The sequence below is a fragment of the Neolamprologus brichardi genome, chromosome 23, assembly GCF_056152115.1.
Source record: "Neolamprologus brichardi isolate AB-2024 chromosome 23, ASM5615211v1, whole genome shotgun sequence".
NCBI lineage: Eukaryota > Metazoa > Chordata > Actinopteri > Cichliformes > Cichlidae > Neolamprologus > Neolamprologus brichardi.
In genome coordinates, this window is record NC_142125.1 from 24,919,378 (window position 1) to 24,946,285 (window position 26,908).

General features: G+C 43.5%; 1 protein-coding gene across 4 annotated transcripts in view; it reads right to left on the bottom strand.

The window, feature by feature from the left end:
* The window catches only part of zeb2b (zinc finger E-box binding homeobox 2b), a 98,833-nt gene that overhangs the window by 22,929 nt on the left and 48,996 nt on the right, over nt 1–26,908 (bottom strand). For 2 of the 4 annotated variants that reach the window (XM_035908596.2, XM_087835830.1), the window contains exon 3: nt 2,204–2,455. In XM_035908596.2, coding sequence (XP_035764489.1) covers nt 2,204–2,455 — 252 coding nt within the window. Of the gene's footprint in view, nt 1–2,203; nt 2,459–26,908 lie in introns of all 4 variants that reach the window. The other 2 variants (XM_035908592.2, XM_035908597.2) reach the window with 1 other exon arrangement.

Consider the following 26,908-nt stretch of genomic DNA (forward strand, 5'->3'; position numbering starts at 1 on the left):
GGGAGAGTCACCTCGGCTGTTTTTGCCCCGTACAGTTTCTATTTGGCTCGAATATTCCCAACCCTTCCCAGGACCTTCATTCAATCACGCTTCCAAGACCTGTGCAAAAACTCTCGATAGGGGAGTGACGACCAAATCAGTCCGAGTAGAAAGGAGGGAGGGTGCTAACTTATCTCAGGCCTGAGTTATGTGCTGAGGTATCACTGTAGACACTTAGGCACCGCGGATGTTAAAAAAAAAAAAGAAAAGAAGAAAAAGGCAGGCTGGGAAACACAGCACCCGCAAGATTGGGAAAGAGACTCCCAAACGCTCTAATGAACTTGACTTGCTCTCCGAAATATGTCAGACGCTTTATCACACAAGAAGCATATTATCTGGGAATTGCAACATAGTTGAATTACAGACATTATGGCACCGCAGGTCTTTATCAAATAAACAATTACCGTGTGCAATGACAGCTTGTTTATCCTTTATCTTGATTTATTTACCAAACTGTCTTTTCTTTCTTCCACCCCTTAAGGAGGCAATATGAACGGTTATTTAGGAGAAGTGAAAGTTGATACCCGCTAAGTTTCCCCCCCCCCCCCTATCCCTAATAAATGTGCAATTTTCCCCCATATTAAAATTTAAGACTGCTGAATGTTCCCCCGTTTTTCGGCACTGTGCACAGCTAGTTCATTAGCAGAAATGAATAGCAAAGCCCAGCTCATTTAAATGGGCTGTCTTACATGACTTCTCGCCATACTCTGTTCCTGTCACATGCTTCCAAGAATCATTGACTCTTATTATACATGTAAATGGCTATCATAAAAATAAAAATTTCATTTAAGATTGTTAATGACTTTTTGCAGCAGTCTGGCTTCCTTTAATGATTATACCCTGCCCCCTAATTAAAAGTATTTATCTTTCAAGCATCTGTGACTGGGGCCCCTGCAGAAGGAGTTGCTCAAACAAAAGACAATAAGTCAGTCAAGTTGGGGTAGGTATCACCTGCCTGGGATTAGGCAGCTTGTTAGGGGCGAGACGAATTAAGCAGCATCAGTCACTGCTGGACGTTGCTGAAACACCATAAAAACACGCTAAGATTTCATTTCCTGCAGCTCACAGGCTTCTTCCCCACCCCACCTCCTCCTTATACATTACTGTAAATATTTTTTTGTTGTTTGGCTTTTCTCTAAGCGTGAACCAAATGGTCTCTGCCGCTCACAGAGAAACTGTTTATCATGTCTGTCTGCTGAGGGAGCGTCATTGGGGCTTCACCGTCAGACCTGGCTCAAGCATTGTTTGCAAAACGCTCCGTGGCGTTTGTTTAAGTCTGCTCGGGCACCAGATGGGTGGGGTTTACAGCATAAGATGATACCACAAGTGGCAGGATGAGCACACATTCACTATAGAGTATCCAAGAGTGAGCTTAGTGGTAGTTTTTCTGACTGACAGCTCACCTGAACCCCACACATCTGGTGAGAAAAGCCAAGAGTTCTTATGGTTCTAAATCTTCCCAACCCCAACCCTAACTCTAAACCTAAAAAAATCTAAAATCTAATTTTTGCTTTATTAAGTCTTGGCAGTCAGGTTACAAAGAAAATAACCATCCTAATTGACCAAAATCAACCAAACTTAACATTTCTTCTTAAAAAAGCCCAAAACATAGGCTAAGGGTAGGGTAGGTATTAGTGTTACCGCCTATAAGAACTTAAACCGCAAAGGGTTAAAAAAAAAAAAAACATGGATGTTTGCATGATTTAAAATATATTCTTCGATCATCTTCTGATATTTCTAATAGTGCAGGTCACGTTTCTCAAATAGTGGATATCCGAGTTTGGAATAAACACCCCCATATGTTTTCTTTGTCATTTCAGGCAACAGATTGCTGCCTGTTTAGGAACCTCAGTGGGCAGATCCACAACTGTTCTAGTCAACAAAACCTAGACTGAAAGCCAAGCAGAATTTAATTAGGAAATCATCAATTTGCCTTTTTGCCAGCTTTACAAGCTCAAGAAAAATCCAGCACAGAGTTACTTTGGGAAGTCACAGAGCTTATCCGCGATCACGACATCAAGCTGATGCCATTCTACACATCTGACAACTGCCAAGGCTCATTTTAAAGTGTCCCATTAAGGTTGCCTATGCAAGCTGCTTTGCAACCCAACTATTACCAAACTCCTACAGTTGACATGAGTGAATTTACTTGTTCTACACTCACCAGTACCATCCACGGAGGCACTCAGCATGTCATTGTCGGGCCAAATGTGCTCCACGCCGCTGTCCCTCATCTCGTCGTCATCGTCGTCCTTGTTCAGCAGGCCGTGTCCCTCGATACGTGGCGAGACCTCAGGGTTGGTGAGACTGGCCGGGCTGCCGGTTCCGTTGATCAGAGGGTCTTCCTCAGACACTGGCAGCTTGTCTTCCTCCTCCGTCTCTGATCCGGTCTCCACCACATTCTCGTAGTTGAGAGCTGTGACACAAAGGAAAAACAAATTTGGTCAGTACAGGAAAGCACGGCGGAGAAATAATGCAGTTCTCTACAACTTCTTGTGGATAGATGAATCTGACGAGGGATTTCAACCAGTTTTGGAAAACTGAGGTCTATCCGCAGATTAAAAGGATAACCCCACATCACTGCTCAATGCAAGGCGTAGGCCCCTTTTTCTTTTGGTGGGTTACACCCCAATTACAGCATCCACGGCTGGAATTTGTGACTAAACCACAGCGGTGGGCAGACAGCTGTCGAGGAGATACGAGCCAAAATAGCCACTAATTTTCAGCCGTGCTCACATGCCTTGGATGCCAACGAGCTGCACCTTTCAGGATGGCTCTGCTCCGGAGCATACCGCTCACATTTGAGATGCTCCACATAGCACGTACAATATTACAACTGTTGTTGCTATGCATACAAAAGGCTTAACCTATAGTGATTTAGATTATTCACTGCATGTAGCCCTTGGATGTCTTCACATTTGCATTGCCAGTGAACCATGAACATTAATATAAATGTTTCCTAACATATTAAAATATAAAAGCATGGCAGCGCCTTAAGGCACATACACACACACACGCATTCAAAACTCCAACAGCAGGGCTCGCCCAGTTCCACAACACCCAGGTCCCAGACATATGCCTGCATTTCTTAAAATAGACGGCCTGTAAATAAGGGCTGTGAACTCAATCAAAGGTGGCTCTCGTGCAAATTAGTCACCACCATCGGCTGGTTCTCAGCGAGTACGCGCCACGGCGTAAATCACTGCAGAAAAGGGACGTCAGAGGACTTATTGGAGCAGTGCAGATGGATGGCATCACATGGGGACACACCTCATTGGCAGCTTGTGCAAAAATGTTCTGTGGTGAGAGCCAATCATGGGAGGGCCCAGAGTCTGAGCCACCGAAGTGAAGAGGTGGAGGCTTTCGTTGAATTTATGTTTCCGAGTCATAAAAAAAGCCTTAGCGAGCCCACAAGTCAGCAGAGCTTCGGTGAAAATCAATAGATTTATATCTTGTTTGTGGAAAATATGCAGAACTCCTCACATTGTGACCCTGCGAGGAATCAACAAGCTTAATTAAGGCGGTTTTATGCCAAAGTTATAGCTACAAGTGTCCCTGCCTCTTGAACTCTCTGAGAATCAGGAGTGCCAACCAGATGAAGTTCATGCACGGCATTTCTGAAAACGTTATACATATCAAAAGATAAGCCTCCCCACATCTCCTTCTGACACGTCTCTGTGCGATTGACTGGTCTGCACTTGCCTTCAGCGAACAACTGCACAACAGGTGCAAATTAAAATGAAAACAGGGCTTTCAAACGTGGGAGGGGAGGCAGTTGGGGGTGGTGGGCAGGGGTGGCAGGCAGGCAGAAAGTGGGGGAGGAGATGAGGAGGAGGACGAGGAGGAGGGTGGGAGTGCGGTGACCTGCCTCGAATACCAATCGACGGAGGAAACAAAACCTTTTCAAGAGGTGTGATCACAAGGGTTTAGGCAAGTTCAGACTCAGTAATGCTCCTTGGGGACGACAAAAAAGGCAACCGAGGCAGGAGACCCACGAGTGGAGAGAGACGTTAGGAGTTCCTGGGTGGTCCACATCCACCTTGGTACAATATATTGTGCTTTTATTTGAAAGGTTGGATTGAAAGAGAGCCGTCTCTACCTGTCAAACGTCTAGACGTCTGAATGAGATGAAAGTTTGCCAGACTTAGAAATCTCTTAACTTAAAAATTGTTGGAATTCACCTCTATGCGCCCCTTCACCCCTGAAGTTTTGAACTTTCCTCAGCAATGTCCCATCAGCTCTGTATCCCCCTCCTCCCCAGCTTTCCGAGGAGGGGGCAGCAGCACAGGATTGGTAGAACAAAAGGCCAAGAGGCTTGGGAAGCTATCAACCCGTTGCTGTGAACCTGATCTCTGGATGCAGATTCAATGACGGCCGGGCAGGGGCCGGCTGAATGAAATTATCTAAGGCTGGACAGGTTTTAAAGGGCCTATTCTTCCCTAATAAAAGGAGCTAGGGAGCTTCTTTTTGTTTAGCAACACATCCACCACAGCAATGCACACCGTTCTGACTTCCCACATAAGGAATGAGGGAGCGGAGCAAACTTTTCAGGGCAGGACTGAGAACACCGGACCTCAAAGTAAAGCAAAAAAAAAGCAAAAAAAAGAAAGAGAGAGGAGCTTTCTTTTTATTTTTGACACCAGTTTATGTCTCCTGCTGCTTTTTCTTATCTCTCGTGACGTCTTGTCCTCAAGTTTCTGAACAAATTTAAACACGGGGGCGTTGAACTGTCTCCGTGGATGCAATCTTCCCCGAACGTCAGCTGTCTCCTCCGCATTCAACGTATACCTCCAAGAAGGCAAAATGACAGTGGGGTGCTCGTCAAGTCAAACGCGCAGTATTAACGTCAAGAAAGCTGCCATTGTTTAGGTGCCACTGCTGACAAGAGCCTCTCCCTCTCTGAGCATGAAGCATCTATTGGTATTGTGTCAAGCAACAAAGTAATTCTAACCTACTAATATTTCGCAGGCAGTTATTTCATCCCCCTCCCCGAACCTCACTCTTAATCAGTCTTTTGTGTTGCAGAGGAGAGCGAAAGACAAAGAAAAGATAGTGTTTACTTCTCCAGTGCCTCTCCTCTTCTCTCCCTTTCTTACCTTAAGTGTCATCCTTGACAAAAGCAATTACGAACGACGTTTCGCAAACTGTTGCCGCTACCTGTTTGCTTTCTTCTACTCCTCTTAAGGTAAATTAAGGGGGGGGGGGGGGTCTTCGACTTGCGTTTTTGTTGATAATTAAAGTGACATGTGTAGCAGCGCAATTCTTGTTTAATATCAGGTTTTAAGCTATCTGACATAACCCTTTCACAGTCCCAGCATTATTCTGTCACTCACAAAAAAAGTACAGAGTGAGGACTAATATTGATTAGTACGGCTGGAAGCATCAGCAATGACAGCCTGAGAAAAAAATCAAGAGTGCAAAGGGACAAAGTCTTATTAAAATCTCATCATTTCTTTGATAAAGTCAGGGAGGAAGAAAAAAAAAACAATGGCGCAGGCAATTCTTCAGCTGTGACAGTTGCACTCTGCAGACACAGAGAAGCCAGTGGAATTAATTTAGTCCAACTCTAACATGATTGTATTTACAAAGCTTCAGGTTTGACAGGGAACAAGTAGCTCCAGTGATCAAAACACGCTTTTAATGTTGGAATCACAATCGACTCCTGCACACAAAAAAAGAAAGAAAAAAACCCACCAAAGATAACAGTTGTCAGGCCACATGCTGCGTTCAAAGATGCCCAAAGTCACTTGGAGGAATAGGCAGCTACCAACTTGCGTCTTTGATGTTGACCGCATGCATCTGTTTGTCGGAAAACTTTTGCATATATGATAAGTCTGTACAAGCCGAGCGTGCTTGACGCGGAATAAAAAGTCAAAAAAGGAGCTTACGTTCTTTGATACCAAAGTTTGCTTTTAAAACATCTGACGAAACCTGATTAAACTCTGTGAGGTCTAAGTAATCACTGGTTATGACCAAAACCCTAAATCTAGGCTATTAGAATATCTTTTTTTGTTGTTGCCATTTTTCTGGCAATCAGGATACCAAAACAAAAAGGATCATTCGAACTGATATGCATCAAAAAGTCTTTTTTTTCCTTGTCTCCTAAACTAAATTTTTAACATAGAAAAGGTGTTTGGGCTCCTTAAATAATAGAAATCAGGTTGTAGCGACACATTAACTCTTTGATGACTTAGACTTTGGGCTGGAAATGGACTTTTTTGGTAAAATGTGAACAACTTTTATTGTATGTCAGATGGAATGATTATTTTCTTTTAAATCATTAAATTATTTTCTAATTTAATAAAAGCAAAAAATGAGATATGATTGTCTACAAGGTTGCAAATAGGTTAGGAGCTGTAGTTTGGGTCATTAGTCCTTAAATCTAACTCTTAAAATCATGCAAACCCATATCTGTGCCTTATTTTAAGCATCAAAACTTGTTTCTGCTTCCTTAAATATCAGATATCTGATTGTAGCATCAAGTTAAATGAAGCTGGGTTACAACAAATCAAGAACATTTCTCTTCAATGCCCAAGTACACTAGGTCACTCTATGCCATAAAATCCACCCTCCTATGCTCTAAAGCCCGAGTTCAGAGGTGTTCCACTTGCGTTCTGCCAAGAAAAACCACTTCACAATGCTAACAGGTATAATCACATTTATTTAACAATCCCAAAGTAGTCATCAGGTGCCCAGAGGAGGCTGCGCTAAAAGCCCTTCCTGCTGGAGTCTCCGAGCCAGAGAGGAAAAAGAGCTCTTACTGTTCGGCAGGCCAACGGTGGAGGTGATCGCTGCGGGGAGAATGACTAACACCCACGTTCGCGCTCTCACGCTAACCCCGGCTGACTTTTTAGTCAAGTGTCGAGGCTTAGCTCCAGGTGACACGCTCGGCCTCCTACGCCGATAATGAGCCAGGACATTCTCCCTATTGGACGATAACTGCTCGCGCTCGCTCCCTGTCTCATGAATGTGAGCCAAGCGGATCACCTGGATGGCTGGGAGGGAGATGGGGAAGCAGGGGCGCTCTGTTAGTCAGAGTGTGTCCGTGTTTGTGTGTGTGTGGGAGGGCATTAAGGTGGAAGCGAGGTCGCTGCCTTGTGGCTACGGCCAGCGGTAGTGGATTCTCGCGATGACCTTTTGTCTGCCATTGTTCCTGTCTGCAACAGTTTAAGCACTTCCTCGGGTAAGTCTTACTCCTGTCTGATGGAAAGCTCACACCTACAGCGAAGACGGTTAAATCTTATTTTATACATATCCTTAGACAGACTTTATGGCATTTTTTCTGAAATAAAACTCAAACTGGGCTAACAGTGCTCCTTAAAGAGGAACTATTTTATAGATTATTTCACCTTTGTGTTCAAAACAAGAATACACCCTCCTTCAGTCGCTAAACCAGAGCCACCCCAACCCAAATCAGGCCAGACAAAAGGATAGCAGACATGTTTGGATATTTTGTGCTATCTTGTCTCAGTATAATGGTGTGATCGAGCACAAGGGGCAAATCAGGGCCAAGTCGGTGAAAGGACGGTGGCAGAGGGCAAACAAAAGCTCTGAAAGGAGACAGAGAGGGAGAGTGAGGGGTGAGGGCTGGAGAGAGGGGAGGGAGAGACGATGAATGGTGAAAACTCAGTGAAGTGTAAACGCAACCTGGGAGTGTTTGTGTGTGTGCGTCTGTCTGGGCACTGCATGTGTGCGTCTATAGAGAGGGGGAGGTGTGCTGCTGCAATGTGAAGTAAGTGACGGATATAAGTTGCTGGGGACGACACCTTTAGGTGTTTAAGAGCTAATTTTGAGTCAGATTTATGAGCAAATAGCAGTAAAAGAAGTCACTGTCGAAGCTTAGTAAGTTAAAGAAAGTCTAACTGTGGACATCCAGAGTGAGGCAAACAAAATAAACTCCAAACACTGCGACGTGATGAGAGCTTTGACGGAATTTAAATCAGTCTGCTTGCAAGAGAGTGAAAAGTAAGTAATACTGCACTGTTTTCATGCCAAGAAAAGCCTCCCAGCATGAGCGTTTTTCAGGAAATTTGCTCCGACTAATGTGTCTGATAAGTCTTGTTGACCAGATGACACTAAAGCATTGCAAAAAGGACCGATTGCGGGGTTCAAATGAGGCAATCGTAGCCCTTTTTTCTTTCGTGTTTGCAGTCATTTAACTTTAATGCGACAGCACTGTAGCACGATAACGTAGGTTGCCCTGAAAATAAACGACGCCCATAACTCGATTGTGCATAATTAAGCTGAGATTACAGAAGGATTTTTACACGGAGACACATAAGGGGGTAAAGAGGCCACCAAATGGCAGATTTTCTTCCTCTGTTAGAGACTACCAAAGAAAAAACTCGCAGCATCGATATTTGTGGCGTCTTCCGACCCATTGGACTGCGTCGAATCGCTGCTGGGTTTTGTCCACGAGGAGCCCCTCGCAGCAGCCCTGACTCTAATTCAATTAAAGCGCCATTTATTTGCAGAGGAGGCCCGAGCAACAGGCTGGGGAGGGCGAGGGAGGCACAGAAAGCTTCAAGGTTTGCTCAACAGCTCAGAGGTCCCACCTTTGCCGGGTCCTGCATGGATTCACCATCTGTGCCCACCCCGCCCCTTCCTCCTCCTCCTCCTCCTCCCCCAGTTCACACATGTTCCTGCCTCCAACAAATGTTCGAAGAAGTAAACCTCCCGTCCTTCCCCCCACCGCCTGCCTCCTCTTCGTCACACAAGCCAAAGAAGAAGAATAAAAAAGACACACAAAAGCTTCCCCTGGCTGCCCTCAGGACTCCCAGGCCAGGAGAGTGGGAGGGAGGATTCAGAGAAGAAGAACAGAGGAGGGAAAGGTTGGGAGGCAAAGGGGAAGGATGAGGAGAAGGGGGAGGTGGTGACGGAATATATATATATCCATACATATATAAAATGTTTTCTCGGCACAGGTGAGCTTCCCCTTCGTCTCCTCACGTTACCCTGACACTCGTCAAGCAACGGGAAGAAGGGGGAAAAAACGGTTAAAATTAGAAAATTTAATTTATTTGATAATTTCCCAGAATAATTAGAGTTAATATGGGTTAATTAATATGCAAATCTCTCAGCAGATGTTCAGCAGCGAGGCTGCGCACGGCTGAGGAAAAACAGCCCCCTTCTACTTTCTCCTGCCTGGTTTTGGCTGTCAGTTATTGGGCCGTAATTACTGTAACTAACCAAACACACACACACACACACACACACACACACACACACACACACACAGAAGGGGTGTGTGTGTGTTTGCTGGGTGAACTGCTTCTAGTTTTGGAGTCGTCACAGGCAAAGCAGGGCTTCTTACACACATAAAGGGAGACCATCGCTAATTTCCCCTCCACTATAAAGGCCCTTTTTAATGCTCGGAGCTGAATGAATGCAGCAAGTGCTTTAAACTATTTGAAATTTGCGGGGCTTTTTCTGTGCGTGCGCGTATTAATGTGAATTGTAAAGAAGAAGAAGAAGAAGAAGAAGAAGCATCAGTGCAGGCAGCGACAAGAGCACCTGCGGGTTAATATGAAGAAGGAAACACAGCTAATAAAACAGATGTGTGGAGTCGCTGCGAGCATAATAAAGAGACGGACATGTTTACACGCGTGTCTGCAGCTGAGCCGAAACACAATGATCGCACGTGGATTCAAACCAGAGTATGGACAAGTACCAGGGCCACGCTAGGGAAGGAGGACTTTCAGTGTTACTGGCATAAGAAACAAAAAGGAAACAAATCAGAAGATGTGATGTTATTCCCACATTTGAACTTTTAGTCCATCATTATTTTACGTACTTTTTAAAAACATTTTGTGGATGAGTTGATCATGTCCTCTTCTTTTCATCTTTATTCTTCGAAGTTTCCATCGTTTTTTATTTACTCTACATTTCTGCTGCCTTCTCTCCATCATTTGTAGTCTTGTTATTAAAACTTTTATTTACTTTTTCACGTTTATTCGACACGCTCATCACATCTTCTACTTTTCATCTTTGTTCTCAGCATTTCTCCTTTATTTTAAAAGTTTTAACTACATCTTCCAACATTTTGACTTTATTGTACAGTTTCAGTCTTGATATTTTAACTTATACTTCATTTTTTTAAGATGTTGATTTTACCCTCTGCTCAACTTTTTGACTTTATTCTCAAACTTATTTTAAGTTTGTTCTTAAAAATTTAACTGTATTTTTTAACATTTTGATTTTAATCTACTTTCCAACTTTCTTCTTCTATCTTTCTTCTGAAGTTTTGATTTAATTTTCCTACATTTGTGATTTTATTCTTGATATTTCAACTAGAATCTTGAAAATTACGGTAATTTTTTCAGTATTTCAACTTTATTTAGGCTTAATTATACTATATAATGGTGTCGTTTTCTTTCTGACTTTGTTCTTGATATTACACCCGTACTCACATTGTCGTCATTCTCTGTAACATCGTTATATTTAAGCATTCAGAATTTATTCTCAAAATTTTAACTTTACTCCCAATATTAAGATTTTGAATCTTTATATGTTAAACTTTGTCAACAAGTCAGCTTTGCAAAATTGTTGGTTTTATTGGGAAACATTTTGAATTTACTCTTAATAATTTAACTGTATTCTAAACGTTAACTTCAATTCAAACTGATTTCTCTACATTTTGTTTCCACTTTACTTCTGATTTTATTTATTTCTCCTACTTTTCAACTTTATTCTTGACACCTCTCAACTTTAATCAAAAAATTATAGCTAGTTATAATTAATATTTCAATCTATTTCTTGAACTTTATTCTCATTAAAATGAAAAATAAAATAACTAATAAATTCCCCCTACACGTTTTTTAAAATTATTAACAGGAACTATGTCGTGCTTCTTAATATGGAAACACTTGCACTGAATATAATGCTGGATTTTTTCCTTTTTTTTGACACAAATATCTGCACACTTTTTACATAACTTAACAACTTGCTAATCAGAACTTGAAGAAAAGTGCCATCTATTCCTACATGTTAACAGTGTAAAAACATGCTGTTTCAATTTGAACATCTCTGAATTCTGTGCTGACTTTAATTGAGCTCCGACGGCTGACAGTAGAGTGGCTGGGTCTTTTTTAAAACAACTTATTGATCAGCTTACCAAAACAATAATCAGGAGATTGTTTGGTAATGAAAATAATCACCAGTTGCAGGTCCAGACTGAATACGTCTCCCTCTCTCCCTCTCTCTCTCTCCCCCTTGTTTGTATTCTTGTGGGAGGAGGAGAGAGTTACCTTTAATAGAAAGATTTAATTCATGAATTCTTCCCTGGGGAGGGAGGAAGAATATAAGAGCCTATCTCGGGGTGCTTGCCAGGGTTCTCCTGTGGTCAGCTCTCTCCAATAATAATGTGTTTCTGATAGCAGCTGTGTGTGTGTGTGTGTGTGTGTGTGTGTGTGCATGCCACAAGCTGAGACTGTTATCTAAATCGTTCCTCTTTCTCTCTCTCTCTCTCTCGGTCTCCACTCCTCCTCCTCCTGCCCAGTCTCAAAGGGACACTGTGGCTCAATGCCATGAGTCCACGCCCCACAAAAAACACACACACACACGCACACACACACACACACACACACACACACCTTTGCACAGCCTCAACATGCATTTATAAAAATAGCGTTTTTAAATATAGACAAACATGATAGCACACACTCAGGTGGAGGAATCTGCTGACGGAGCCTTGGATCAAGTTGGAGGTGGGGGTAACAAATTGATAGAGGCAGCCTTCTGTTATCAGGTCTCCCTGTTTAAACCTGACTTCATCAAATGTGTGTGTGTGTGTGTGTGTGTGTGTGTGTGAGCCCCAGGAGAGCTGGTGTGGCCTTGCAGTACTTTGTGCACAGTGCCACCATGATAACACATCTGCTTTGGGTTCATCTGTTTATGAATCACTCTTATCTGCCCTGCAAGTGTGTGTGTGCGTGTGCTTGTGTATGTGTGTACATTTGCGTTCCTGTGTACCCAAGTGTGTGTTTCTTTGTAGGCTCGTGTTATTGTGAGCATTTACACGGGAGGAAAACAGCGAGACGAGGAGGAAGGTGGCGTTTTATCAAGTAGCAAACACACCTGAATCCGTTACAGGCCATATTTGCATTTTTATGATAATACAGGCCAAAAGGGTGGCAAAGGGTAGCATTCAGTACGGTATGAGGCATTAAAGTGGCATTTAAGGTGCTTTCTTTGATTTGCGAATTTAGCAGGATTACTCAACAGGTTTGAACAACATTTTTACCAAAGTTAGAGATTAAATATTAGCTAACCTCCTTGATCAATACGATTCCAGGAATCCCTTAAGAATGAGAAAAAGTAAAATACGCAACTGCTTAAATATCAGTGGGATTGTTGCTTCTAGAATGTCAAAACAGACCGAAGGCAGTATTCTAGAATGTTGCTATGGTCACAGGCAAACAATTTAGACTGGTAATGGAACATTCCGCCCATTAAAGTGAAAGTTTTTTTTCCAAGAAATTGCTAAATAATTTGAAAACGCTAAATCTTAATCGCACATCACATACTCAAGTCAGTCATTTTAACGTTTGAAGAGTATTTCTATGACAAACTGGTGCTGCAATAGGGTGAATTTGGTCTCTATTATGTAAGTAGAGATACATTTTTGAGAATGAAAGGAAGAAATCCCCCAGTAATAAAACTTAAAATGAATACACTTTGAAAGAAAATAGCCATTTTTCTCTGGAAACAACTATTTACAGGTCAAAATGTAAGGAAACAGGAAACTTGCTTTGCAGCTTTTCTGAAGCTCTATGTTCATATACAAATAGGCTCATATCTCAAGCCTTCATAAAAATCTGTAAACCCTGAAACAGCGGTGTTAAAAACACTCCTCCATGGCTCTAATACGCAGTGACCTTCAGTGCAGGCAGAGACATTACAAACAACAGGAAACAGGGATGAAACAGCCTCCTCACAACACCCCGGGCTGCCACCACGTGACCCGTCGCCTCCTGTCAGGACAGGTGCTGTGACACCTTTCCTCACACCTAAGAGGAAACCCTTTCCCTCGCAGCACGGAAAGCCAAAAAAAAAAAAAAAAACCCCAGCAATTCCTCATCTCTGACGGCTCCCACGTGCCTCAGTTTAATAAAAAAGAATCTATAAAAATAAATTACTCGCACTAAGTATATGCAAATTCAAATGTAAGCAATCATTGCAAAATTAATTTTGCCAGAACTGATTAAAAGCTTTAATAAATCTATATACAGTATTGCGCCAATCTGATATTGTAAATTTATTACACTCCCTGTAAGATTAATTAGAAAGCGACGGTAACATATTGCACTGCCAGGCCAGATTACTGTACTTTTTTGTTAATAATAGTTAAGCAGAACCTGAGCTGTAATTACCGGCTAACGGGAGCTTTTTGATGCTGATTTCCTTCACCGTGAGGAAGGAGAATGGGGATGCGGTGAAAGGAAACAAAAATGAAAGCGTCTATTTTGGAGGAATTAATCACGAGGCTTGAAGTTCATCTTTTAATATTGCTAAAAATTCCAAAAGCTGGAAAGCTGGAGGACTTCATTTTGTGGAAGAAGTCGTTTAGTCTGCGAGTTGAGCAATTGTTGCAAAGGTTAGCGGTTGCAGACCTAGTTGGGCAACACTTTGGGGGTTTGAAAAAGAAAAAAAAATGTTGCAAAAAAAAAAAGAGCAGTAAAACATCAGTCTGGTTCATTCTGCTTGCATAAAAGTGTCTGAAGTAATCTCTCCACCCCCTCCAACCCTTTGACAACCAGCCACCTCGCTGCTGCTAGAGACACATCACCGTGGTTACTCCTTTCACCTTTCTCCTCAGACGACAAAACTGTCGCCCTGGCCAGATAGCAGCAAGGGGAAAAAAAACACAACACACACACACACTAACACAACAACCGGTTTGATCTGGCCAAGGTTGTTTTGCATTCTTGTCCACAGCGATGGGGCCATGGCCGCGTTTATCTCAGCAAAACAGCACCTGAGAGCAAAAGCGAGCACTTCTCAGTCCTCAAAAGCGGCAGTGGCGGCAGAAAGAGAGAGAAAACGCTCCTGTGAAATATTTCTTTGAGCAGAGTGGGACCTTGCGCAGCCATAAAACTCTGCCAATCAGCAGCTGTTTAAAGGTCGATCTGTGTGTGTGTCTGTGTGTATGAGGGTGTGTGTGGAATGAACAGGGAGCTCAGATGGACTAAAGAGATCAGACAGGATGAACCGGGAGGCTGGGGGGTCCAGGTGAGGGGCCACCACGTTAAAGGGAGGAGGAGGTTTGAATCTGCTTCTTCTTCTGTGGTTGAAGCCAATCTGGGGGCCTGGGGCCTCATTCACATGGTAATGAGAGTGTAAAATCACATCTGTTACCCCCTCACATACACACACACACACACACACACACACACACACGCACACACTGAAGCTCTTTGTCACCTGAATAGCATCCCCACCAGGTATCAAATAAGGACCAGGAAATGGGGAAGTGTGTGTGTACATGTGTGTACGTGTGTGTCTGTGTGTAACGTTCCCAGCGGGCAAACTGGGCTCACCCCACACACACACACACACACGCACACACATAGAAGAGGTGGCCTGGACCCTTGCAGAGAGGGAAAGCCCTCTGGAGAAAGGCAACTCTCCCTGACACTGTTACCAACTTCCCAATTAGCTACTAGCCAGCCACAGGGAGGAGAGAAAAGAGGAGGTGGATGAGGAGGAGGGGGTCATATTAGGGTTTGGGCTGACAGGGGGCACAGCTTATTGTCACAGCAACTACCTGAGCATCCACAACCATCTCCTAGGGGCTCTTTTGTGAGGTGATTTCAGTTAAATCTAAGCAGCATTCGGTGCCAAATATCTGGCTTGGTAGCATTAGAGGTGCCTCTGTAACCCAAAGGTCACGTGATGATCCCCTACAGCTTGTCTGCTAGCACCTTATGATATAATAAGCTGCCCTTAAGCGTGACAAAGACCTACAAAATCATAATTAGGAATGATAAAAGCTGGTTAAATGGGACCTATTGTGCTTTTTCTTATCTGGTTTCTCACACTGCTGAGATCATGCCAGGTTACCCGTCTTACTTCCAGGCTAAATAAACACATAAAAGTGCTCTAAATATGCTGTTTCTAACAGTTTTCTCTCCTCTTGGAACTTTATGACATCAGAGAAATCATATAACCCTAGTATGGTCATCTGACAGAAGCCCCATCCACCTGCTTCCGATCGGCAGCCAGTTAAAATAAAGTTGCCTTCTGGGGGGGAGGAGCCATAAAGGCTTGTTTTGATTAGTAAATCATGCAAAGCATGCTAATAGCACAGGAATAAAAAAAAACAAAACACACAAAGCTTGAACTTGAGGTGAAAAAAATGCTTATAAGTATACATTTACAGCCTTCCTCAATTGATTTTAGCTCTTATTTTGATTTCCAGTTGAATGAGATGTTGCACACCTTCATATGCGCAGATCTGTGTGTGTGTGTTAGATGGTGCCAGCGGCAAGGTACGCCAGGTGTAAGACAGTAGCTAGATGACACAACTTAACCTCTCTCTCGATCTCGGTAAACGGCGCAAACAGGCAGCGCTGAAGTCGGAGGGCCCCAGAGCCCATGACTTACACATGACGTGGGTGGGTGTAAACAGGAGCAGATCGAGGCATTTCGTTTCCTTTCTTCCCTCTCGCCAGATGCTTTTTTTTCATGTTGTACCTGTCTTTCTTATCTAGCTGCAGGAGGGCGAAAGCTACACTTTTAATTACATGGTGGGAGTAGAGGGTGGAAGCAGGCGGTAGCAGTGGAGGGATGGAGGGAAGGAGAAGGAGGGAGGGGTGTGTGTGTGTGTGTGTGTGTGTGTGTGTGTGTAGTGTGTGAATACCTTGGGCTCTTTTCAAAACACCTTAATAAGGGAGCTCAGACGTTAACGGCAAAGTTCAAAACAGCAACAGCCTCGATGTGCACAGGTGAAAGCCATTTATTTGATTAGCTTAGCAGTTAACAGCAAAATTAGCACCTTTTCTGACTCCTCAAAGCAACACCAAACTATATTTTGTGGACACAGATGCGGAAAAAAACCCTGCAAGATAATTGGCTAAAAACCCAAGAAAGACAACATCTAAGAAAGTTATAATATTTCTAATTATATTTTAGGTATTAGGCTGTACTTCTAACCCTACCATTAATCCCTAGATCAAAAAATACGAGCAATGAAGTAAAGACTTGTGCTTTCGCTTTACTCAATGCAGAGAAAAGTGCAACGGTTAATTCTTGTGGTACATTTCTTGCTGTAACTGCATAAGTTGTGTGGTCACTTCATTAGGTATACCTGTTCAGCTGCATTTTAAGGCAGAGATCGAATTATCCAATTATGTGCCGGCCACTCAGTGCGTTTAGGGCATGGTGACATGCTGAAGTTCAAGCTTAGCATCAGAATGGAGATGAAAGGTGGCTTTGAATCTGACGTGATGAGAAGTTTTCTGCGTCCCCCATCTCTGGGGTTTACATAAAACTGGCCAAAAAAGAGAAACTACCCATCGAGCAGCAGTATTCTCAAGGAGAAAATGTCTTGTTGAAGAAGTCAGAAGAGAATGGCCAGACTACTCGGTCAGCCAAGGTATGCAGAAGAGCATCTCAACAGCAGCAGCAGACCACACTGTCAGCTAAGAACAAGAAATTGTGACTACAATTCATGAAGATGGACAACAGAAGATTAGAATTGGACTCTGATGAGTCTCAATTTCTGCTGCAACATTTAGATGGCAGGGTCAAAATTTCAGATAAGCATAATAATCGCATGGATCCATCCACAGTCACCAGATCTCAATCCAACAGAGCACCTTTGGGATGTTGTGAAACGGGAGATTCTCGTGTCAATATGCATCAAAATCTCAGAGGAATGTCTCCAGCACCTTGTTGAATCAGTGCCATGAAGAATTAAGACAGTTCTGAAGGCAAAAGATGGTCCAACTCGGTACTAGCAAGGTCAACCTAATAAAGTGGCTGGTGAAAGTATGTGCTTCTTAAAGTCACCTCCAAACATGATATTTTCCTTCATAGATGCAACATAATGTCTCCAATCAAATTTCAGGTACCGGTAAGGCTTCTCGTGCAGAGAGAAGTACAAACAAAGGTCACAGTCTAGGCAAAAATGAGAATTTCCTACTATAGGCTATGATTGCATACACTCACTCTCATGTGTGTATGAATGTATATGTATATAGGGCTTACATAATTGAGCAGCTCCATTGGCATGATGTGAATGGCTGAAACGCGGGCACACACACACTCACTCGCACACTTGTGGTATACTGTAAGTAAAAAGGAAATTTTGATCTAAGGCTTTTCCCCCCACCTACCCTTGGGTTCTGCCTCCCCGTGTTTCTGTCAATCCTCTGCTTTTTTTTTTTTTTTTTTTTTTTGATCAGTGGCTTGAAAGAGGCGAGCATGTGTGAGTGCTCAGGTACCTGGGGTATGCAGAGGTGCTAATTAGCTCGGCAGGATAATTGATGTGTAGATTACACCGTTGAACAAATGCTCCGACTTGTTTGTTCTTCGCACTTCTCGGTTGCCGTGCGAGGAAAAAGCAGGAAAAAAAAGAAAGAAAGTCGTACCCCCCCAACCACCCACCTACCCCACCACCATCTCCTTTTACCTCGGCCCTAATGAACAATTTACCTGGCTTGTAAAGGAGGTGGTTAAGCCTGCCAAGGCAGAGGGAAAACAAAGGAGGGGTTGCACCAGAGTTCATTTCCCACAGGTGGAACTACTGTCTCCTGTGCTTCCAGACCTGACTCTGGTCCCTGGTGTTAGTGGAAGAGGGGAATGTGTATATACGCTTTGCCAAACCCTGAAGGAGAGGATGGCGAGCATACATAATTCCAAAAGGGAAACAATTTTCAAAATGAAAGAGCATGCCATTAAGAGCGCCGGTAGGCCTCCATTGTTCTACCTCCTCCTCTTCCACCTTCTCTTCCTATAATGCTATTTCCTCCATCTTTTGTCTTTGGGATGCTATTATTAGCCAACTGTGCACGCGTACAACCCTCCTCCCCCCGCGTCCGTTCAATAGGGTTTGAATTTGCTCATTAACGGCTAAGAATCCGCAAACACATTCGCCGGAGCTTTTGCTACTGCTAATAAACTAATCATGCCCTCGCGTCTAATTGGGAAATGGAATGAGAGCTTCGCCTGAGGATTTTAGGAGCCCGCTCTCTTAACGGCGGGGAAGTGTGGAAGCGAAGCCCATTAGCAGGACAGATGTAGAGGCAAAAGGTGAGCGGGCTGAGACGGCGGCTCCTCACCACACTCCCTGGACCGCCCGTAATCTGTCACCCGCACTGGTTTACAAGTTAAACACATTATAGCGCTCGCCGAGGCTCATTTCTAGGATGCATAGCCCCGGCTGCTTTTTCTTTTCTTTTTTTTTTCCCCCTCTCCCTCGTGAGATGCTTACAAACCTGCCAGGGCACTGTCACCAAGCATTTTTCTCAGCAGTCCTGATTATTCAGGCAGAAAAACAGAGACATCTTAGATCTGAGTCTTATTGTTTCCTGATATTTCCCCTCACAAACCAAGCCCGAGAAGGCCCCTCAATCAGCTCGCCGTAGTCTGATCTCCACAGCTCCCGGAAGTCATATCATTTTTATTTTTCCTGTGTAAGAGGCAAATGATTTCAAATGAGAGGAAATGTGTTCAAATGTTCCTGTTAAGTCTGTATTTACCAGTGAATTAAAGCCCACCTCGCCACCCCCCAAAAAGCACCACATACACAAACACACACATAGTTCAGCCATGAAAAATGAACTCAATACAACCTTCCTCAAGAAGATCATTTTATTCTCTTGTTATTGTGTCGCTGGCCTTAGGCACCTCCAGTTTGCTATGTCGGTGTGATAAGGAGGAAAAGAGATGAGCCCTCTTCTTTAGATCAACCCTGAACTCCCTGGGACAGATTACCGTGTCATCGAAAACCCGCGGCGGCATGTTTGGACTACACCGGATTGGGAGTCTTGCTGACTAACTGGCAGTTTCCATCGCCAACCTGATAACTCTCCTCCAACATCCCTCACCGCAGCTCAGCCAGCCAGCTAAACAGGCAGACACTTTCTTTTTTTTCCTTTTCTTTTTTTTTGTTTTTCCTCCCTGCCTTTTTCCTGTCGCCATCTCGGTATTTAATCTAACACCGGCAGGCGGCAAGAAGGGTTTACTTTTCCCCCCTCAAAGACAGCTTTGCGAGACAGAGAAGGCAAAAGTGGAAGGAGGAAGAGAGCCGAGCACTCAGAAGGGGAGGGACAGGGGAGTCTAGGCAAGGCACAGGAAACCTGGGCCAAGCGTCACTTTTAACAAAAGCCTTTCATCTTTCTCTCTGCTTTCCCCCCAAGACAGTGTGCTTCCAGCAGTGGGATCCTTTTAAGTACATACCTGATAAGGAAACTTTTTTCTTCCCTTTCGAGAGTGCATAAAGGAAAGTATCCCCCTCCCACACACATATACGCACACCCCAGTGCGGCTAAAAACCTCTCAGTGCTTTGAACGCCAGATACTGTCCCTTTTATCCCCGGCAAACGGGTTTCCTATGGCTATTAACTCATTCAAAACAGGTAATTACGGCGGGCAAACAGAGACGCCACGGATCAGAGCAAGCTGCTCAGGCCCACTCCACCTTTGCAATCAAACCAGGCAACATCTTGGCTAACAGGATGGAGGTAGTCAAGAATCCATTTGTGGATAACTGTACCTAATCCATTTTAGTCAGGAGTCGCTGTGGCAGGGCTGTGTGCACATTGGGGGAGGGCCCATGGGACGGATCTGATGGAGAGGTCATAAATCACGGAGAAGAAGTTGGAAAAGTTGAGCTCCCATGAAGGGAGCGAGATAGGAGAAAAGAGAGGGGTTTTGGGATTGGGAACGCCCCTCAGAGGAAAACAACTAAGGCTATCATCACCTTAGTTAAAATATCAGCAACCTCAGCCCAGTGAGGGTGGGGGCTGCCAAACAATGCCCTCTTCCCTGTGGTTGGAGAGGAGGATACATGCAGAACCTCCAGTGGGTGGTTGTTATTGCGGGACAATTCCCTCAAGTGCAGTTAACATAGCCTGAGCCAGTTGGTGGACATTTTTATCCAAAGCATTTTTGCTGCGTACAATTTTAGCATGGGCGACACCAGCCGGAGTTAGACTGGTAGTCTGACATTGTTGCTCCAGGAGGGCTGAACCTTTAACCCTGGAGAACCCAGTGCAGAATCACACACCAAACACTTGCAACATATTTTTCAAAAAATCATTTATATGGACATGAAGTAATTAAAAGGTCAAAACTGTAGGTAACAGATATTACAATAAAGTAGTGGTTAAAAAGTAAAAAGGAACACTGCAATAGCAAGTTAAAATTCTTGCTTGCAGTAAAAGCCAACAGTATGAAAAAAGCTCAAACTTTCTGAGCAAACTGTATGGCTAGTAGTTATAATTGCCAGCTAAAAGCAGTTAAAATTGTTAGCTAAAACAGCTGGATTAGTGAAAACAATGGTAAAAAGTAAATAAAATAGCAAATAGCAATAGCAAGCTAATATTAGCGAACAAATTGCTGAATTGTTGTTAGCTAACAGAAAAAGAGAAAAATACAATACTTAGCTAAATGTGGATAACTGGTTGAAACAGATAAAAGAAAGATTTAAAAGTTCAAAATGACCGCTTATAATTACAACTACCAATTATTTTTTCTAGCAAGCAGTTCATATTGAATCCCAAAAAATACGGATTTATATAATTTTTTTATAGACACCAGCTGAAGTCATTACCTTAAGTACCGATCAGTGGTTAAACTTTTTCCATTGCTATCAGTTTGTGTGTTTACCTCAAGAATAAAATAACAGTGTAAACTAAACTGTTAGCTAATTGTATGGATAAACAAGCAAAACACGACGAATAAGTAGTTAAAATGTGTCACTAAATAAAATGCTTAGTCAATAAAGTAGTAAAAGTAGTCTGTGAATGCGTTATTGAAACTATAAAGCGTTAGCTATGCTAAAGTGATAAATGGTAAATTGAATGTAATACTCAGAGCAAATGCTAAGCTGAAATTAATTCAGATCTAGTTTAAAGATGAGTTTAGATAAAGATATTTGAATTAAGTTGTTCTTCAGTCCATCTGCCAGGACTATGAGGATTTTTGGAAGGAAAATCTTGGACCCGTAAAAGATGACAAAGAGCAAGTGGAAAAAAAGAACAGAGAAGAGTGAGAATCTTAACCCAATCTCAGGAGCCAAGTAGTCTTTTTTCACCTATCTCCTCATCTACACAGGAAGTAAATGGCGCCCCAAGGGAGCACTCACTCTTTCCTTCCTCGTCTCCTATTTTTTTTCTACACTGTTTGTTGTTTCAGGTAATGAAAACAAAGTGGCTGACAGAGACGTTTTCATGTTGTTTTCGTGACCTGGACAACGTGCCAGAGCCTCCCGCCACGCTTGTTCAACCCAGAGGTGAGGTTTGACAAGATCCTTAAACATTTTTCCCCTCTTCTCCTCCTCACCCGTCCTCCACTCAAATTTTGAAGCAAGCTGTTGCGTAAGAAACTCTCTGTATCTATGGTAATGGGCAGCTAATTGATCCCATGGGGCTTCGCTGGCATGGGGAGAACTTATTTACTCTTGCGACACAGGAATATTTCAGCTCAGACATTTTTCTCCCTCCTCTCAAGCTCTTCCTCTAATGTGACTACAACTCTCAAATTCTCTTATCTGTGCAGGGCACGGCGAGGTGCAAAGGAGGACAATGTCTACACATTTTCCCATTTGAGAAACATGTGTTCATGGGGTGACAATCAGCCGCCCGTTGCACCACAGAGAGGAACCAATCAAGCTTTAACACCTTGACTCTTCTCACCGAATGTGGCCGCCGCTGCTGAGCCGCTACACCGCTTCAATGTCAGTGCAACAAATTGGCTTCCAACAGGAATCCAAGGTGCCAAAGAGCCATTAGACGGACAAAGGCTTGAAGTCTACCCGGCGATTAATGCGTCAGAAATCCTTACACTGCAATGAGCTCTCTTTATTAGGTCTCGCTATAAAGGAAAGAGAGGCAATGTCAGTTCACCTCAGCATTTACTATCATTTCAAATGATTTGAAGGTTTTCAAGAGCTTGAGCATTTACCTGATCCTTCCACTCAGGGTTACAGATATAAGTCTCTTGAAACCTAGTAATTCAGTGAGGTATTTTCTAGGAATCTAAGAGTCATTACTGGATGTACAATGATGATAAATACCAATTCACCTCAGTATTTATCATGATTTCAATGGACCTCAAGGCTGTCAAAAGCTCAAGCATTTTTCTGATCCTTCAAGTGGGGGTCACAGATATCAGCCTGCCTAAAACCTAGTAATTCGGGGACCTATTCCACAACTCTAGGATGCTCAATGGTGATGAAAAGCACCGGTAAAACACCTGCACAACTGAGCAACAACAGGCACGATTGTTTGCGAAGCCCATCTCCAATTAAACAAAGTCATAATCTGCCCCTGACAGAGCAGATTAGGTTTTGTCCTGGAGGGACCCTCATAGAGGGAGGAAGGAGAAGGAGGCGGGGGTTAGCCATGGCCGGCAACTTCATTTCCTGTGAGTACACCCTTGTATCCTCCCGTGAAGTTACCTGACTCAGCGCAGTCTGTCCGGCGGGCAACTGACTGTCAGCTGACTTGCCTTCCTGCTTGTAGGAATCAAATCCTGTCCAAGATAACGGCTAATCATTTGTCACCCTGAGAAGCAATTCCCCCCAAATCACCCAGGAGGAGAGCGCCACTTTATTCCGTGGTGCTGTCAGGATGGCAAGAAATTACATTCAGCCAAGCTTTCCCTTAAGTCCCCCCCCCCCCCCCCCCCCCCCCAAATCTCTCCGGAGTCCCGTTTGGAATGACAGAACAACAGCTGAGAAGACTGGAAGACACTGTCTTTCCAACTCCGAAGACTCCACCTGGCAGGATATTCCTTAAAAACAACTGCACTTCCAGGCTTTACCCTAAACCTTGCAAAATATCTGGTGCAATCTTTGCCGTTCTTATGCAAACACATTGCCCCGAACACGTAATCACACAGGGGCTTTGGGAAACTATGGGAAAACACATGCTGGCAATATGCAGGCCCGTATCAAACCCACACACAACCACACACACACAGAAACACTTCAGCCTGTCCATGCAGCTGTTTCCTTTTGGGATTCTTGAGCTGTTACACTGTGACACTTGCTCTGCTTTCTCCCTCACATGAAACAGTGTCCAAGTTTCAAATTTTGCAAGATCGTCAAAATGTTCAAGAACGCAAACCTACACTAATGTGCAAACATGACTTCCAAGCTGTTTAGGAAAAAAGTCTAAACAATAACCTGCCAGATATCACCAGGATCACATATATCCGCCCGTCCCTTCTCTTTTACAGCAGGCAGCAGCTTCGTGTTTCCCACAGCTTTCCGGTGAACTTTAGCTTTCCATTTTGAAATTATTTTCTTGAGCAACGGGAGCTGTTTTATCATCAAGAAAAGTTGAACTTTGTGCGCCAAACTTATGTTGTGTTTGAAATGTTGCTACAGACAGAGTGTGGCCCACATTTGGCCTCGTGTGACGGCAGGGTGAGTCGTAGCTCCAAGTCCACCTTTAATGAGCCAGATGTGAGGTGTACCGTGACTTTTGGGCCACCTCTGGTCCGCACAATGCTTTCCATAACACATTGGCCTATGTCTGGCTTGTACTACATTTGTCAAGGTTGTAAATGCTGAAAATAGCACTGATTAGATCGAAATGTGTGTGAAAACTGAGCAAACTTGTGCCAACACAACCTGTGTCAAATCTGGCTGGTGATTTTTGGGCCCATGTCTGGCCCACACTGTGTTTGTCAGTGCCGTAGCTGAGCCAAAAGTAGCTCAGATTAGGTTGAAAGGCATCACACAAAGCCACACAATACATATTTATCTAATAGATGCTTTTAACTGTCACATTCGTAGAAAATACATATCAAGTTCAGACAAATAACGTCGTAAATCAGAACTACAACACAGCTTTTCAGATAAACGCAGCTGGTGTCACTGCCACAACAGCTCAGCGACAGAACAGCAAAGCGGTGGCAGTTCATAAGGTTTTTATATTTTGAGTTAGTCAACTGACTGGCTCTGGGACGGCTGCCCGTGCAGCATTGGTCATACTTAATTACATTATGCACGGCGTGGGGATATTCATAGCATACATGAGCAGCAAATTAAAAGGAAAAAAGAGACAATATTGCCAGTGTGGAAAAGGACCTCTGACACTGAGCGAATTTGGCGATTTATTTTAAAAAAAGACACCATCCCATTTGATTAGCAATGCTAAATTAACGTCAATTTAGAAAAGGGGAGAAGAAGTCCAACCTGAGAGGAGATCAGTGCGGCGGTGGCGTCTGGGAGACACCAGCTTGTTGATGGCATAATGCTAAGTCTGTGCGTTGCAGATAAGAGTGCCATACAGTAGGCCCTAGGCCCAATGCTGTTTGCGTACGGATGTCTCATGTGTGTGTGTTTAGGGGGGATGTGTGTTTGTACACAGATATATATGAGTGCATGTGTGTTAGCGTGCAAGACAAATGAGAAAGGTGCTTGATGGCATGAAGCGACTTATCTCTCATTATGTGGAACAGTGGATGAATAAGGCAGTCGATAGAAAGGAGAAACAATTAGAGGAAGAAAAGTCCAGGGACAGAGTACAGATGGAGCAATTTAAGGTGTGCGTGTTTTATAATTTCTTCTTTAAAGAAGAAACGTGGATCGTTTTGAGTATTTTTTTTTTTTTAATTTTCAATTTGATGCTAGCATTTGGAAAAAGGGAAGAAGGGGAAACAACTGATCTTCCTCGGGTTCAACTGAATAATGTATGCATACTTTCATTTGACGGGCGTGATGAAGCAATTTTGGTCTTTACAACCTGCGAGAGAGGCGGTGGGCTTCGCTTCCTTGCACCTTTAAATAATTCAAGTGGCCAGGTGCAGACTCTCAGAATAAACTCCGCTGAGTAAAAGGGCTTGATTTCCACAGCACATTTAACATAGATGTAAGCAAAGGAGGTGGTGTTGCACAAACAAAAGCGTGGGTTGTCCTGAATTTATCACACCCATCTGAAATTTAAATTTTTGAAAGATGGATTTCAGGGATCAGAAGGTCACCAAACCAGCTCCCCAAATTGTAATAAATACATATAAACCTGACGTCTCCTCCTTCGGCTCTCCTGCCTTCACCTACATCTGACCATTCGCGTTCAGCCCTGCCATTGCACTGTCTCTGTAAGTCACCCTGGATGAGAGCGTCAGCTAAACGGCTCAAATGTAAATGTAAAATGACAGGCCCTGGAGATCTCCCTGCCCTGGATGTGTGTGTGTGTGTGTTTTCCATGGAGTTCAGGTTTGCCCTTGATAAAAGAGAGAAAGGAGGTGAAAAAAAGGGAAAATATATTTGTGCCAAAGAGGAGAAAAATGAATAGAGGGATTTGGCATCACAAAAGTGTGTCTGACAGGTTGAAGGGCTGGAACTGTGAGCGACTGGACACCTTGGTGGGTTTCCTGAAGTGGCGGCTCTCGAGCAGATATGAAAGAGGGAATATATGATATATATTGGGAACATAGCAGGATGTCCTTTCTGCCTAACCGTTAGGGAGAGTAAGTAACACTCCAACAGCTTGGATTCTCAGTATTTCAACGATATAATGTATTTATTGTGTCCCACCTTCTCGCTGACACTTAAAATTTCCCTCTGGGATAAACAGGCCCGGTATCCAGCAGAGGCCCCGCTGTTTTAACACACAAGCTCACACTGAGCTCTCTGCGAGAAAACTCAGGTACCAGTCCTTGCAGAACCTTCAAATTACTTTGAATCAATGCAGTAAAATAGAGCAAAATGCATAATATTGTGTTAGCGCTCCACTGGGAGCACAGAAAACGCAGAGAAGACGAGGATAAGGAGGCAAAGGTTTCCCGGGCCAGGCAGCACAGTCGGTTTCTCGGCTTTCGCTCTCAAACTCCAAACGCCCCACGCTGCTCGCGCCGCTCGTTGCCCTCAGTGGCCAAACAAAGAGGAGGATGTTTGTCAGAAAAGTAACGAAAATCAATAAAAGCAAGACCCCACCACCAACCACCTGGCCAAAGGCTCGCTGTGTTCATACACGTTGTTATGAGCCCTGCTCCTTTCCCTCCTAGGTTTTTCCTTCCTACGCTAGCTACAGCATGGAGGAGCTGAGAAGAGGAGACCACGGGGAGCCACACAGGAGGCCTGAGGAGTTGCTGGGCTCCTCCCACAGTGTTGTCCATGGGCTGTCTGCACTGCTCTCGAGTCGGGGCAGAAGGCCACAGATCATTTGGATACTATTACCATCAGCACTACTACCTACAGTCAGATTCAAGGTATTTAAAGTGATGGTTGTAAAGTCAAAATCCTTGCTGTTTCCATCTCTGGTGCTAAGTGGTCTTTGTTGAGGTATTTTGAGCTGAGATCACTTGGCAGTCTAATAGCGTGGGTGGTACTGTGTGAACTACATTCTGCAAATGAAAGGTGGGTGAAGCAAACCAGAGTTTGGGAGGGTTTACTTAAATATCAAAACCAAATATCTTAAGCACTTCTATAAGAAAGTTTTTAAGGGCCCAGCAAGAAAAAAAACAGTGTTTTAGTTGTACATGCAGCAAAAAAATATTCAGTAAAACAAATCGACCTGTCTGAGAAGTTACTACGTTTGTCCCAAGTCCAAAGGATCTTTATTTGGAAAGTTTCTTTGCTTACATCAGGTCTTTTGTTCTTACTTTTGAGGTCAGACGTTGTTTAGCAACTATCAATAAATCTTATCAGCTTTCCTTGGCTTGCCTCGATGGTAGTTTTCTCGAGATTATT